Below are 15566 nucleotides of genomic sequence, written 5' to 3'. Positions count from 1 at the left end.
TTGTTCAATGCCTTTCAGATTTAACAGTAGCCAAAAGCAAGATAAGAAGCAAAAGACTGAAGGAGCTTAAGAAGACTTGATTTGCGAGTGTCATTTGTATAGCGCGAATAGATAATGGTAGATGTGTGTATGAGACGTAGCATCACTCGTTTGTTATGGTATACTAATCATACTGCAATGATTGAAAAGACGTGGAGGCGCTGGCATGTATTAGCAAGCATCAGCAGAAGCAGCAAAGGCCGAAATGTCTGTTTGCCATCTCTGCCGAAAGTAAATGAACTAAACCCCTCTAAAAGACAGTTTCCATCCGTCGCTCAAGAAATATTCCACCTTTAAATGAATGTCTACTATCATTTGATTCGACTCCATGCGCCTTTTACATGAAGCAGCTTCTGCAAGGTAAGCTATTGCTGTGAAAAGACTATTTAAATTGCTAATTTCCCTACTGAGATTGCCCTGCTCAATGTGACTCTTGAGATACATCTCAATATACTACTGCGAAATTCAGACTTTGCACCTTCTCTTTCTTTTTTTCTTCAACTCTATCGAAAAAGATATATAAAGCTGCCTTGATTCCCTGCCTCTTTTCCATTCATCTCTGGGTCCATAGCACATTTACACACACTTTAATACAACATCTAGCATCATGCAAAGAGACGTTTATAAGAAGGCGTTCACATTATAAGTATTTCCATGCTTTAAAAGCTCGCGTTTTTTACTGACATGTATCTCTTTTTATACAAGTCATGAACGATTTGTACTTGAAGTAGACCCTAGTCAACGTTATATGAAGGTAAGGCGTAATGGAATGCTATACGATCACGATGAACCAACGCGCGCTGGGTGATTGATTTGATATAGGGTTTAGCAGAACTGACAGTGCAGCCACTCAACAACAAACTCACCAATATCCGCATCAACTGTAGACAATGCAGTAAGTCCATCCCATATCATACGCTGTTAGTTTACTCAACAATGCCATGTTAGAAATTGAGAAAGCGTTTGTCAATGATATGCCAGTTGAATTCGAATACAACGATGCGGTATCAGATCTCACATTGGGTGCCAACACATCCATCTCACATCACCAAGTCTACAAAAGCCGCTATATGAATGCGCTTCGAGATGCAGACGAGGGCGAATTGATTGTGAAATTACCTGCTAATTGCATCAATCAGGTAGGTGGATATGTTACATTGTAGCAATTTATGGGTATTCACATTCAAGCATAGGTCTCTGAATCAGAAGCTCAATCCATCAATAAAACCACAACATTCTTAAACTCACAGCCAGGTAAATGTCAATTTGTCAGTTGTTACCAATGGACATTTCACTTACTTTGAATCAATAGAATCCAAACCACAAACACCACAACTACCTACACCAGCAGAGGGGTCTACATCAGCAGCAGCAGCAACAGCAACAGCAACGACAGCCCCTCCTCAGCCGGAAGAAGTCGAACCAACATACAACACCATTGTCATTCGCATTGAATACACACTGGAAGATCCACGCAACGGTGTTGTTTATGTGCAGAAAGACGACGAGATTGCGCCCTATCGGTCCAACCACGTATATACTGTTAATCAACCATTGCCTGGAGCCACTCGATCTTGGTTGCCATGCATTGACAGAATCTCAGAGCGTTGTACTTGGGACATGGAATTCATTGTGCCTCGAAAAGACGATGGAGCGGCAGTGCCAGAATATGACGGGGAGGGATCTTTTGACGAAGCAAACGGCATCATGGTGGTGTGCAGTGGCGATATCATTGAGCAAGTGATCCATCCTACCGACAACTCAAAAAAGATTGTGCACTACAACTTATCCGTACCCACGCCTGCACCATTCATTGGATTTGCGATTGGACCCTTTGAAATGATCAAATTATCGCCATCACAGTTGCAAGAGGAAGTCATGACAGCGGCTGATTTGGATGAAAATCAACAACAGAGTCTGATGGCTGAAATCAACATGATGTCAAATATCTATGCTTTTGCCTTGCCAGGTTTGGAAGAGGAATTAAGCGTGAGCTGCAGTTTTCTGATGCATGTAAGTGTGGGATGCGACATTCAGAGAAAGAGAGATGCTCATCATCACCACTCTTTAGGCCATGCATTTCTATACACAAGAATATGGATCCTACCCATTTTCAGACTACAAGCTTGTCTTTGTGGAAGATACGTGGGCAGACACAGCGTCAAGTGCTTCTTTGGCTATTTGCAGCTCGCGATTACTGCATCCAGTCGAAATCATTGACCAAATATACAGCACCAGACGAGAACTGAGTCAAGCACTAGCGAGACAGTGGTTTGGCATCTACATAGTGCAAAAGTCATGGCCCGATACTTGGCTGGTGCGTGGTTTAGCCAACCTCATGGGCTCCCTGTTCATTAAGCGACATTTAGGCAACAACGAGTATCGCCTGCGTTTGAAGAAGGACATGGAATTATGCTGTATGCTAGATGTGAACCGACCACCTGTCTATAACCCAGCACTACCTTACCCTCTTGATCCTGAAGATCTTGATTTCATTGAACTGAAGGCTCCTCTGGTGATTTACATGCTGGACAAGAGAATGTGCAAAGGCGGTGGCACGCTTGGCCTATCTCGAGTGTTACCCAAGATTCTGGTGTCTGCTATGAGTGGTGAATTGGCCCAGAATGCCATCAGCACACACTATTTTCTCAGATTATGTCGAAAAGTCAGTGGTTTTGACACCAAGGTCTTTGCAGAACAGTGGATCTATCGCAGCGGCTGTCCCAAATTCTCCTTTTCGTTCTTATTTAACCGCAAAAAGATGGTAGTAGAGATTTTTATGCGACAAGAAAACACCAATACCCCCTTGGCATTGAGTCAGGAGCAATCAGGCGGCGGCATCGATGGCAGTACAGCCAACTACCAAGAACTGATGGCGCCTCTCTTTACTGGCAATCTAACTGTGCGTATTCACGAAGCAGACGGTACACCGTACGAGCACATTCTCGACATTCAGTCCACAGAACACAAGTTTGAAGTGCAATTCAACACCAAATACAAGCGTATCCGTAGAAACACCAAGCGTTTCCTGGCGAAACAAGCAGCGGCTGCTGCTGCTGTAGCTGAAGAAGAGCAGGAAAACGAAGAGGGTGGAGACGGTACCACTGTGCTGGGTATTATTCCTAGCCTGGGTCTGGGTATGCCCATCTTTGAAGACGCCGCACAGAAGAAGGAGTGGAAGATCATTGAATGGGGTCAAGATGAAGAGGATACCAGTGGTGCTGCCAGTGCCATGTTTGATTGGATTCGTCTGGATGCTGAATTCGAGTGGTTGTGTATTTGTGAATTCAAGCAACCTGATTACATGTGGGCTGCTCAACTGACCAAGGACCGTGATGTGGTTGCTCAGCATGAAGCCATTGACGCTTTAAAGCACATGCCTTCGCTGCCTACTTCCACCAGTTTATTACGTGCTGTACTGGATCCAAAGTGCTTTTACAAGATTCGTATGGAGGCTGCTTACGGTTTAGCTTCGTGTGCCAAGGCGAGTTTGAACTGGGTAGGCTTGCATCAACTGAACAAAATGTTCCAAAAGAGATACTGTTTCCCTGTCAGTAGCTTTGCTCAACAGCAAATGGAGCAAGATGATTTGCCCATCACCAACTCGATTCCCAAGCCCAACAACTTCTCCAACCTGCCAGACTACTTTATCCAAAAAGCAACAGTGGTAGCCTTCTCTCAAATCCGTGATGAACGTGGTTTGACGCCTGTGCGCATCCGTCAGTTCTTGCTGGACCTCCTCAAGTATAATGACAATATTGGAAACGAGTTCTCTGATTGCTACTATGTCGCTACTCTGGTCTCTTCTTTGGGCGATTCCCTGATACCCGCATCCGACAAGCCCAATGCCATTGAAATGGACGATTTCGAAGGTGAACAAGTAACGGCTGCTGCGAAGGCTGAAATTGAGCGTTTTAGAACACTGGACTATGTGATCCCTACATACCACAACATCATTACCGTGACATGCTTACGTACCATGACCAAATTAATGCTCAAAAACCTGCTGCCTGTCAACATACCTTTGTTCATGCAGTACACACGCTACGGCAACTATCTCGAGGTGCGTTTAGCGGCTATTGACAGTCTGTTTATTCTTTGCGGTCTCTCTGATCATACATTGAACCATTATTTGCTGGATGTCGTCAAGGAGGATCCGTGTGTCTATGTGTCGCATTACGTTGCTCGTGCCATGTTGGCTTGGTTGGGCCTTGCCATGAGAGAGAGCTCGGATACACCTGTAGTCACCAATCGATTTGTAGAGGAATTCGCTGAAGAGGAGGGTCGCGTCGTGATTGATGATGAGCGTGGGCCTGTAGAAAAGACACCACAACAGCAGTTCCAAGCGTCCATTGAGAGTTTGAGAAAGCGCTTTGAAAATGACACTGTGTTGCAAGAGAACTTGTGGAATCTACTCAAGTAAGTACGCACCTCTAACACGCTCCCATACAGATACCAATTTGCTGTTTTGTAGCTCTTCGGAAAACACCAAGCTGGATCATTGCATACGAAAGTATTTGCTTCAGTTCTGTGAGTACATGTTCAAGCCAATCGATGTGGGTCTCAAGGTGACTATCCGTGTACCCACATTGCCATCTGTAAGTCTTTGTTGCTAAGTAAAAACTGTGTATGTATACATTTGCTAATGATTCAAAAAGACGCATGATATGGGCGAAGATACATCAGAACCTTCTACACCTACGTCAAATCCAGTAATCCGTTTCAGCAAGCCCAAGCAGAAGCCCGAAGAGAGTAAGTACTAGCCATTTGAACGAAAACAAGATAACTTAACCAAGATACTGCATTAGAAGCCTCCAAATCACATAAAAAGGCCAACAGCATTGTCATCAAGACAGAATCAATATCTCAACAAGTACCAGAAGCAGCCACTGCAGCCACATCATCAGCACCCTCTACTCCTAATGCTGCTGCTGCTGCTGCTGCTGCTGCATCCAAAGCGGCTACCTCTCCCGTCTCCATCGACTCGAGTGAGCACATGGACATTGAGCATGTTGAGCCCACGCTTGACTATCCTCCCTTCCAGCCCATGGAACACACGCCATCACCACCGCCACCTCCTCCACCACCAAAGATCAAGCACAAAAAGGTGGACAGTGCCACAGCTGAGGAGCTCAAGAAATGCAGACGCGTTATCAACAAACTAAACAAGTCAAGTGCTGCTTTACCCTTCACTGTGCCTGTGGATGAAGAATTGGACGGTGCTCCTGGCTACTACCAGATGATCACACACCCCATGGACTTGGGCCAAATCAAGAGCAAAGTGGAAAACAAGGAATACAAGCTATTCAGTCAGTTTGAGGACGATGTGCGCTTGATGTTGAGTAACTGCTTCAAGTACAATGGGCCTGGTACATTTGTATACAATGCTGGTATGGAACTGGAGGCTACGTTTGAAAAGGAACTTTCCAATTTGCGTGGCAAGGCAGATGAGGAGACACAGAATATGACGATTGTCGAAAGTCCTGTAACTACACCTCGCACTGGGCATCCCTCGTTGCCCCCTTCTTCCTTGTCTACATCTGTCGCTGCACCAACCAGCAGCACTCTCAGTACTGCCCCTACGCCCTCTTCCATTGTCATTAAACCTCCCAAGCCTGCTAAAGCGAAATCCTTTAGCACGGTGGTATCTTCTGCACCACCTGTACAGCCACAACAGCCGGACTATTTCTCTATGTCTCCTTCCATGTCATCTCCTGGCCCAGCCCAGTCTCCTGTCGAAAGAAAAAAGTCAATGACACCTGTAGTCGACGTCCACAACTCCAGCCACAAGGCAAAGACATCTTCCGTTGAGCCCAAATCCAACTACGATCGTATGACAGAGAAGGAAAAGATGTCTGCTGTTCTCAACAAGACCATGAGCAGTGATCATGCTTACGAGTTTTTGCGACCTGTGGATCCCATCAAGCAAGGAATTCCTCAGTACACCAAGATCATCAAGCACCCTATGGATCTGGGTACTATCAAGTCGCGCCTGGTCAACCATCAGTATCCTAATGCGCAAGCCATGGATAGCGACATGCGTCTAATGTTTAGAAACTGTTACACATTCAATCCGCCCAACACGTATGTCTACGACAAGTCAAAACTACTGGAGGAAGACTACAACAAAGTGTGGAAGACTTACTTTGGCTCTGTGCGTCGTGGATCTACAACGACGACAGACAAGAAGCCAAAGGAAAAGCACGCGACACCACCTGTGGCATCGCCTGTGGCTGTCTCTTCCAGTAGCAGCACTGTGCCTGCGATTAAGATCAAGGCGTCCACTTCGAGTTCCTCGTCTGCTGTCAAATCTCCAAAGGCACCCAAAGCGCCCAAATCTCATCCTACAGGCTCCTCGGACGCTGTATCCATAACTGCATCGCACGAAGCTCACAGTGATTACAAAGCACCTTCTCCTTCTGTCAGCAGTAGCCATCCTACTATCGAAAAGCCCTCTAAGCCCAAGGCAATCTTCAATCCTGCCATGACCGAGAGCAATCAAAAGCGCTGCGAGCGTATTTACAAGAAACTGTACTCGCATCAGGCATGCCAGCCTTTCTATGAGCCTGTTGACGCCGTTGCACTCAACATTCCTCTCTACTACACTGTCATCAAGCGTCCCATGGACATGTCTACCATTCGCAAGAAGCTGGATCAAGGTCAATACCAGACAATCTGGGAGTTTGAATTGGATGTTCGTCAAATCTTCTGGAACTGCAACGCCTTTAATGACAATGAGTCCTGGGTGGCCAAGCAATGTGTTGCTTTAGAGGCCTTCTTTAATCAGATTTGGTCTGCTGAATTTGCTCTTCCCAACGCACTCAAGGGCGAAGAATTGAAATTGGCCCAAAAGGTGATTAACAAGCTGACATTGCATGATCAAGCTGCCCTGTTCAACGTGCCTGTGGATCTGGAGTCCTTGCCCGACTATGCTCTCAAGATCAAACAGCCCATGGATCTGCGTACCATCTGGGAAAAATTAGAAAGTGGCAAATATACTAGCCTCAAGGCCGTAGATCAAGATGTGCGATTGGTCTTCAAAAATTGTTTCACTTACAATGCCCCTGGTACCTATGCTAGTGATGCAGGAAAGAAACTGGAAAAGTATTACCACAATATCAGTCGAGAAATGAGAAATCGTATTGCGACGGCTAGCAGCGGCAGTAGTGCCTCGACTGGATCTGCTGTCAGTGCATCTCCCAAACGCCCACATTCCTCATCGCCTGCACCTCCCAAGATGGCGGCTTCAACCTCTACACTCTCCACAGACGCTGCTCCTGCTCCCAAAAAGGTCAAGGTTGTTCACGCAAAGCCAATTGTGGATGCTACCCATTTTTCTCCCACTGTGCCATCTCAATACGACTACATGGACGTGGATTCTGCTTCGCCTGCTGTTGTAAAGTCGCCTTCTGTTGTCAGATCGCCCTCAGTCAGCAAATCGTCGCCTGTGCCTAAACCATCCAAACCAACGTCATCATCGCATGCAGTGTCTAACGCGTCTCCTTCAGTCGCTGCTCGATCACCAGCAAATGATGCTCCTGTAAAATTACACCCATCTTTACAAGCCAAGATGGAATCTCTTGTACATAAACTCATGAATCGCAAAGAATCGTATGGTTTCCATACTCCTGTAAGTATAGATTTGAGTCGTTTCTCTATAGCCAGTACTAACCCGATGACACTAGGTGGATCCTGTTGCATTTAATATTCCCCACTATCCCAGGCTCATCAAACATCCCATGGACTTTGGCACCATGCTTACAAAACTCCAACAGGGCCAATACAAGACAGTAAAAGAGTTCGAAAGCGACATGCGTCTCATCTTTACCAACTGCTATACATTCAACGGCTTCGATCACGTTTTGTCTCAAAATGCGAAAATCTTGGAGCAAATTCTCAACAAAGAAGGACCCAACTTGAGAAGAAAAGAAGAGCAGTTGAGAAACGCAGCATCTGGTTCGCCTTCATCTCATCATACACATGGCCATGGTCATAAATCATCGTCATCATCATCAGCAGACATTCCTAGAAGCGTGTCGCCTACAGAAGCTGAGCTTCGCAAGTACCAATCCGTCTTGGACAAGATACAAACACATCCATCCTACTATGCTTTTGGTGCTCCTGTGGATGCTGAACTACTTGGTATCCCCACGTATCATGAAATTGTCAGACGGCCCATGGATTTTGGTACCATTCGTCATCGCTACATGAGTGGCGGCTACGATAATGCAAACCAGCTTTTACGTGATGTCAAGTTGGTGTTTTACAATTGCTACCTGTTTAATTTACCTGATGATGTTGTGACACAGATGGGTCGTGATTTGCAAACAGAGTTCAATAGATTGAGTAGAGCAAGAGGGCTTCGTACAATCAGTGTGGATGATATAGCAAGAGAAGCAGCTGAAGCCAGGCCCGATGTCCCACTCATGGAAACTTACAATTAATCGTGATTTACCTACTACAATTTTAAAAAAGAAATATAATTTATTTAGCCAATTGTACATGTTCATTATATGAAAGTCTTCAATAATAATGCTGTGAATGGGAGTACTAGTATTCAAGTTAAATAAATGCGTCATTTGCAGCTCTAGACAGAACGACAATTTTGCATTTCTACTTAAAATTCGCTGTTGAAAAAACAGTTTATTACAATTAAGTCCTTCAAATATAAGATTCGTCGTCAGTAGCAAAAGCAGAAATAATTGACCAGGATGAATCGTATCTTTTGACTCGCACTCTCTATCGTATTAGCTTTACAACCATGCCTCCATGAGAAAGGTTTCTGCCAACCATCAGCAGCTGTCGAAAATCAATTTTGTTTCCCGTTCAGCAACTGTTCCAGATTGGTCAAATTTTGATAATTTTCGACTCGGTTGAAATATTTTAGTAGATTCGACTAAGTAAAAAAAATGATAACCGTCCTATGTTTCTTTAAGCTTTCTTGGAGTGCTTTTCAAGGCGCACCCAATGGTACCAAATAAAATAGATGTTTTGAATAAACTTGTTGAATAATTTACGAAAATATGAAAAGAGGTTTCTGGCCAAAATGTCGAAATTTTACATATCAAAGTTCCATAAAGATGATTTCAGGGGCTACTTTGGAACGGTAGAAACGTTTTGATTCAATATCATCATAACATAATAAATGTTCAGTCCTTTTGCACTTTACAATCCTAATATGGAACCTGAGTTTCAAGGCATCTATCAGACCTGGCTCATATATCATAACATAATAAATGGTATGACAAAATAAGTGTAGTGTGTGTTGCACCCCAAAAATATTTTTTGACGGTGCGAAAAGCACTTGTCACTTGGCACGTTCTTCTTCTTTAACTTTTGAGCCATTGTATAACCCTAGCCTACTCCAAATACATGGTAAATATTTCTTCTTTATTTCATCCAAATTATCAAGTATAATGCATAGTTTAGGGAAAAGGAAGGGAGGGAGAGATAGTACATAGAGAGGATAATGAAGGAAAAGAAGCCAAAAGATATTATGATCCAAATCGTAATGAACATAAACGACGTCGATCTTTGGATATATCAATCAATGAGTGCAACGAAGGATGTGTGGCACGACCATTTGCTTTAATCAGCTCTTCGTTGTCGCATGGTTTACATAATCGCCAAAATACATCAGTGACTTTGAGCAGCATCTTCAAATTTTTCATGCTGATGAAAGTGGCTAATTCTTCAATCGATCGCGGAAACGTCATATGGGCTATTTCTTGCATGATATAGATGCCATCGTGTCGTAAACGGGTGATAAAAAAAAGTAACGCTAAAGCCTATTACAAGAAAATAAAGCGGTTCTTTACATATTTATTCTTTCTTCCATTTTCCTTTGCTTACCATGTATTTGGAATGATAAAGATGCGTTCAACTTGTTTTCGTCAATCGTATCTTTTGAAAAAGTGGCCAAACGTGTCAAGTCGAGGCAAAGCATGTATTTATCGCATGTTGGTTGAGCCACTTTTGCCTCGCCAAATCCAAGGCTTGGTCCAAAAGACATTTGCGTAAGCTTGCTGATGGTTGCATCTGGTCTCTTATCTCCGGTTGCATCACAAGTGACGTTTGCCCAACGTAGAAGTACATTTTCATCTGGGTTGGCCAAAATGTTAGCAAGGATGGGATCAAAGTATGTAGTCAGAAGTTCTCCTTCTCCAATAGTTGTTTTATCTTTGATGGCAGTGAATGGCAGTTTCTTCAAACTATACTTGTGAGAAATGTAATATCTACCATTAGTATCTAATCCTATGTTGTCATAAATCTCAATCACACAACTTACGCAGCTGTAATCCCCCCCAAACTACTGATTGCTGGCGAATATCCAAGTCTTGAGCCATAGTAAGCAAAAGCAATTCTACTTGACCTCTTGTCTTGACCTTGGCATCAACATCAGTGACGGCATAGACCAATTTCAAGTAAATGTCATCTGGCAATGTGATGCTATCATTCAATGATTCTGTCAGGAGGGAATAATGTAGTTTCTGGAGTTGGGCTAAATCGAAAAAATGCAGCATAGTATCACTGTGTTGATTGGGGCATAGCAAGAGGATATGAGACAGAGACAACAATTCGTGCACAGATTTTTCAATTTGAAGAAGCCTATCGTTTGCTTGTTGTATCACATGACATCTGTATCGGTAAAATGCATCAGCCACGTCAAAGTCACCAATCAACCAAGGAAAACAAGGAGGTCCTTCTGTGGTGATGGTGGCAATAGTATCAAGTGGGGTTGTTGCTGAGGAAGTTGTGGGTATAGAACTTGATGGAATGCTCTCGCTATCCTGAATGGCTGTTGAAGAAGAGAAAGAGGAAGAGGCAGCCATGCCCATGTTGTTGTTTGAGTCAATGTTTGCATAATCATCGTTGATGCTTGTGGTAATGGCTGCGGTTTCCTGGCGTAACACGTCTCCTGCAAAGGAGGAACACTCCACACGAGTGTCCAGCTGTACAGAGGTACGTGATTTTTCTAACCAATACAATTTGTAGTCACTGCTACGTTTCCAATGACCATAGTCCTGAATCAGTCGATCTTTTTCTTGAGGTAAATATTTAGAAATAATGGATTTGTATCTGGCGACAGATTATTGAGAATCTAGTAATTTGTGTTTATTCACAAAAACCTTGCAGGTAAGAATATTTCTGTTGTCCATGCACCACTGTGCATCAGCAGCAATAGTTCGTTGTCGTTTTCTCTTGGAAGACATAGCCCATCAACAACAGAAAGAAAAAATAAAAAAACTTAGATGCGCGTTATTACTAATACTTCCGCAAACTCAATCGCAGCCTTAAATATATTTGTGACGTACACTGAATTTTTTTTTTTTTAATTTTTTTAAACTGAAAATTTTTTGCTCATATGGTTATTTAAGCAAAAGAATGTTGCAAACAAAGATGAAGAAATACAAGAATAGTTTTTGACCACAGCGGGTTTCCTCATTCTGTAAAAAAGAAAGGTAATAGTTGTATTAGATGCTTTTTATTCTGTATTAAACGCGTATTTTATAATTAGCTACTAGTATGATCAGGACACCTGTCGTCATAAAAAAAAAAAACTGTTGTTTCAATCCAGGTTTGATGCACTATGTATTTTAACAAAAAATACTTTCAAACGGAGAGGATGAAGTTGTTTATAACTGGAAATACGTAAACCATGATCTATTTAATCTTGAATCTTTAGTAGATGAAAATGGTAGATGGAATCGGTTATTGATAAGCACATGGACTGAAAGTCGATATGAATAAGGCTATTTATATGATTAGCGCTAGCGAAGACAATACTAATGTAAGATAACTACTTAATTATTATGCTTTTATATATTCCTAATAATGCCTTTCATCTTCCTTTTTCAAATGCCTTGGTTAAAATCACAGGATCACTTCTTTTTATCATCTTGGGCAAGCGTAAAGGATGCTTTGGACTAGTATGTTGGCTGCTCACCAACAGAACGCCATTGCGACTGTACTTTGCAGGACGGCCTTTAGTATGAGTTCGAAGGCGGGAAACTTAGTAACAGGTTCTTTTACGTGTAAAAGATGCTTTGGGCTAGTATATTGGTTACTCACCAACAGAACGCCATTGCGACTGTACTTTGCAGGACGGCCTTTAGTATGAGTTGGAAGGCGGGAAACTTAGTAACAGGTTCTTTTATGTGTCCAAGATGCTTAGGCTAGTAAGGTTGCACGGTGCGAACTGAAAAATGATTGCTTTGGTAACAAATTTCCGATTAACCTTTTCAGTTAACGGGTAACTCTTGTTTCTCACTTTTTCTCTTGGTATCTGTAGATAAACGACTCAATCTAGGTTTCATAACATAATTGAGATTAGGCCTAGATGATTTGGAAGACAAGATCATACTATATTGGTCATATTGTATTGCTACCAGGAAATACCGCTTTGCATTTTGTGGTGTCGATTATCCGCTGTTGGTTGCCATCGTGTATCTGTTTTATCTTAAGATTAAATAAAAGAGTATTGGTGACCCATTTTCAAATTATGACCCATTTTCATTGGTTGACCCATTTTCAAAATCGGTGATCCATTTTCATTTCAAACTGGCCAATTATTTTTTTTATTGGGCCAACCTTTTTTCGTCGACTGTATATGCATTCTCCTCCGTTAATACAGACATAGAGCAATCCAAAAGAGCCAGATTGACAGTTACAACTTGTCTGTGAATGACCTTGAGATAAGGATAGAAGATTGGAAAGTGAAATTTTAGTATATATCAGTAGGACGTCAGATATATCGGTTCAACTTGTCTGTCACAGTATACAGCGATGGTTCAGCTGTCTGTCGATCAACTTCTCGTCGTTTACATGTATCAAAATTACACATCAGACAGCCATGTTCCCAGTAAAGTCAAAATGGATCGAACAACAGTGCCTCATAGTATACAGCGATTTATTAAGGTGCTTCAATCTTAAACACCCACAGCAAATGCTCTTGGTCCATTATATGATTAGGTACATTGATAATCAACCTATCGTTGCTCGTCATACTCCACTTGAGCGGTTCTTCTTTGTATGCAGACGATAGTAGCGATATGGTACCCTGTGGATGCAGAGGCACCTTGGTTTTTACCACAATGCAACGACTGAGAGGTGGTTTAAAACTGAATATATAAAACGATCTGCCATTTCTTGACTGTGTGAAATACAAGGGCTGTCCAGGCTCCTGCAAATCCTGACTTGTCACCCAGTAAGGCACGCTGTCGAAAATGCTTTCATCCACACGGTCGATCCATTGACCTATTTCGTATAATGTCTTTCTCATGACATGTGGTACATGGCCTGATGCTTCTGGGCCAATGTTCAGTAGAAAATTGCCGCCTTTTGCCACAACAGACACAAGCTCTTGTAACAAAGATTCGGTGGTTGCATATTGATCAGGCCTTGTTTGATGATTGAAACTACAAAACATACATAATGTCAATCCACGGCCTTCCATTTCATTCCGTAACTCTATACCCAAATGAATGTGGATCTATGCCGCGTGTTGACTCCCAAAATCTATTAGATACATGTCAGCACCAACAAGCAAGTAAAACATAGCAGATAATAAGCTAATACCTTGAAGGCACATGGCTTATGCCTTTGTATTCTACAGTCGTAAAATCAGACACTGAATTTCCACAGCGATCATTCATGGTCACCTGTCTTCCCTGTTCTCTCGCTTTATTCAAAAAGTAAGCCTGCCAACTGGTGGAGTTGTTGATGCCACCAATATCGCACCACATGATGTCTGGCTCATATTGATCAATCAATTCCAGCACTTGAGGTACCTGTACCTCATTGACAAAGTCGCTTACTGTTGGAGAGCCCGTGTAAGGCACTTGCTTTCCTGTGTAAGGATTGACGGGAGGTCCATCCCAGTTTAACCATCGATCATGGTAACTTGGATGGTACCATTCTGGCATGGAAACTGTCTCGAGATTAGATCAATGGCACTAATACCACTCTCATGTCACTTACAGTAAACGCCTCGCTTCAAGTGAGGATACTCTTCTTTAGCCAAAGACAGTAATTCTCTGGTAAAGTCTTTGTAGGGGTTCATCTTGACACTGGATCTGTTCGTCACCTGTGTATCAAACAATGCGAACCCATCATGATGTTTTGTGGTGAACACGAAATATTTGGCCCCGCTTGAATCAATGATATCTAGCCATTTTTCTGGGTCAAATTGATCAGGATGCCACGCTGGAATGAAGTCATCGTACTCAATGTCAGGCCCATAGAATGACCGATGGTAATTGTAAGTGGCACTGCCCTTTCGATTGTAGTTCCACCAATACCATTCTGCGTAATCCGCACCCACAGGAGCCCATGACGGAACAGAGTAGAGCCCCCAATGTATAAATACACCAAATTTCGCTGTTTCGTACCAATGAGGCACTGAATGGCCATGCAACGATCTAAGAATTCATGCGCTGTTCAAGGTATACTGCTCCTCTCCGCCCTTTTTATCCCTACCCCGTACCTTTCGTCTTGCTGATACTCTTCAATGCCAATCGCTACATCATCCAAGGTGGTGGGCTCAGCTAGCTCGTTTCCGGATGCATCCAATAGCTGAATGATCACTTTGGTAGATACACGGCCTTTTCTCACAGTGTGAATTCCTACATCGACATTCATGATGTGTCCTGGCGCCAGTCGTTTGATATGTCCATGATACTGTGTTCTGAACAGAGGGCCTTTCACAAACACACTAGCGTCTTTAATCCAATTCAGACCCATATTTTGTACTCTTACTGTCACGATGGGATATTCATGCTGTGTATTTTCCCACCACCGTCGACTGCCCTTGGCTGATATCACCTGAAGCCCGTTTTTTGCGTCAGGAGTTATCCCTGTCATGGCAAACACATGCAATGCTGCACCAAAAGACCCTAATGGATTGTTGTATGGAAACAGGATATGAGACGCATTCCTTGATGGATCTGCCAGTAAAGGGACGCTCATCAAGATGGCAGAAGCGCCAGTATTCAACATGCACGGGATGTGATCAATGCGATGTATTTGATCGGTATACCTCACTTGCCAGTCCGGTAGGTTTAAATTCGTAGTTGATTTGGATCCATCTTGATAGACCAGTGTGATTTCTGCTGTGATGGGGCCATGGTTGACTGAAGCCAGCAAGTAAAGGGCACTATAAGGTCTGTTGGCCAGTGTGATAATCTGGCCTAGACTCATCATATTGTCATGCGAGCTGTTCTGGTTTAGTTGATACTCAATGCTCCCGACTTGAATGGATGAAGAGGACAAAAGCGGGCACCTGAAGTATGTGCCAGCACCGTCAAAGTCTGATCCAGGACCTTTGGCACCCTTGTTGTTCATAAAGAGATCCAGGTTGATAAAGTCATTTTCTGTTTGCACACATTGGATCAAGCAGAGTGTAATGAGCGCAATGGAAATTAGTTGCATTGCGTAGTGTGCAAGAGAAAGAGAGATAAATGTGTTTCTGCAGTTTCCACATTTGTCTCAATGGGCTCACTGATGCAAAAACTTTGTTTTGGCCATAT

General features: G+C 43.0%; 3 protein-coding genes across 3 annotated transcripts; 1 reads left to right on the top strand and 2 right to left on the bottom strand.

The window, feature by feature from the left end:
• Positions 1-787: 787 nt before the first annotated feature.
• On the top strand, positions 788-8483 carry ERG10_1 (erg10, acetyl-CoA C-acetyltransferase; the record flags this gene model as incomplete). The annotated part of the gene is made up of 10 exons (XM_064821460.1): positions 788-793; positions 862-934; positions 988-1178; positions 1233-1293; positions 1352-2052; positions 2111-4458; positions 4514-4637; positions 4698-4791; positions 4848-7669; positions 7725-8483. The coding sequence occupies 10 exons, from the start codon at positions 788-790 to the stop codon at positions 8481-8483; spliced, it is 7179 nt and encodes a 2392-aa protein (XP_064681146.1).
• A 1827-nt stretch (positions 8484-10310) lies between these two features.
• Positions 10311-11212, bottom strand: ATC70_002076 (uncharacterized protein; the record flags this gene model as incomplete). The annotated part of the gene is made up of 2 exons (XM_064821459.1): positions 10311-11118; positions 11169-11212. The coding sequence occupies 2 exons, from the start codon at positions 11210-11212 to the stop codon at positions 10311-10313; spliced, it is 852 nt and encodes a 283-aa protein (XP_064681145.1).
• Positions 11213-12952: 1740 nt separating this feature from the next.
• Positions 12953-15468, bottom strand: ATC70_002075 (uncharacterized protein; the record flags this gene model as incomplete). The annotated part of the gene is made up of 5 exons (XM_064821458.1): positions 12953-13457; positions 13516-13557; positions 13618-13969; positions 14020-14459; positions 14525-15468. 5 exons carry the CDS (start codon positions 15466-15468, stop codon positions 12953-12955), a joined length of 2283 nt encoding a protein of 760 aa, XP_064681144.1.
• Positions 15469-15566: the final 98 nt, after the last annotated feature.

The sequence above is a fragment of the Mucor velutinosus genome (genome assembly GCF_035048745.1).
Source record: "Mucor velutinosus strain NIH1002 chromosome Unknown tig00000093, whole genome shotgun sequence".
NCBI classification, from domain to species: Eukaryota; Fungi; Mucoromycota; class Mucoromycetes; order Mucorales; family Mucoraceae; genus Mucor; species Mucor velutinosus.
Note: the sequence above shows the minus strand (reverse complement) of the source record. Positions and strands in the feature narration are given on the sequence as shown.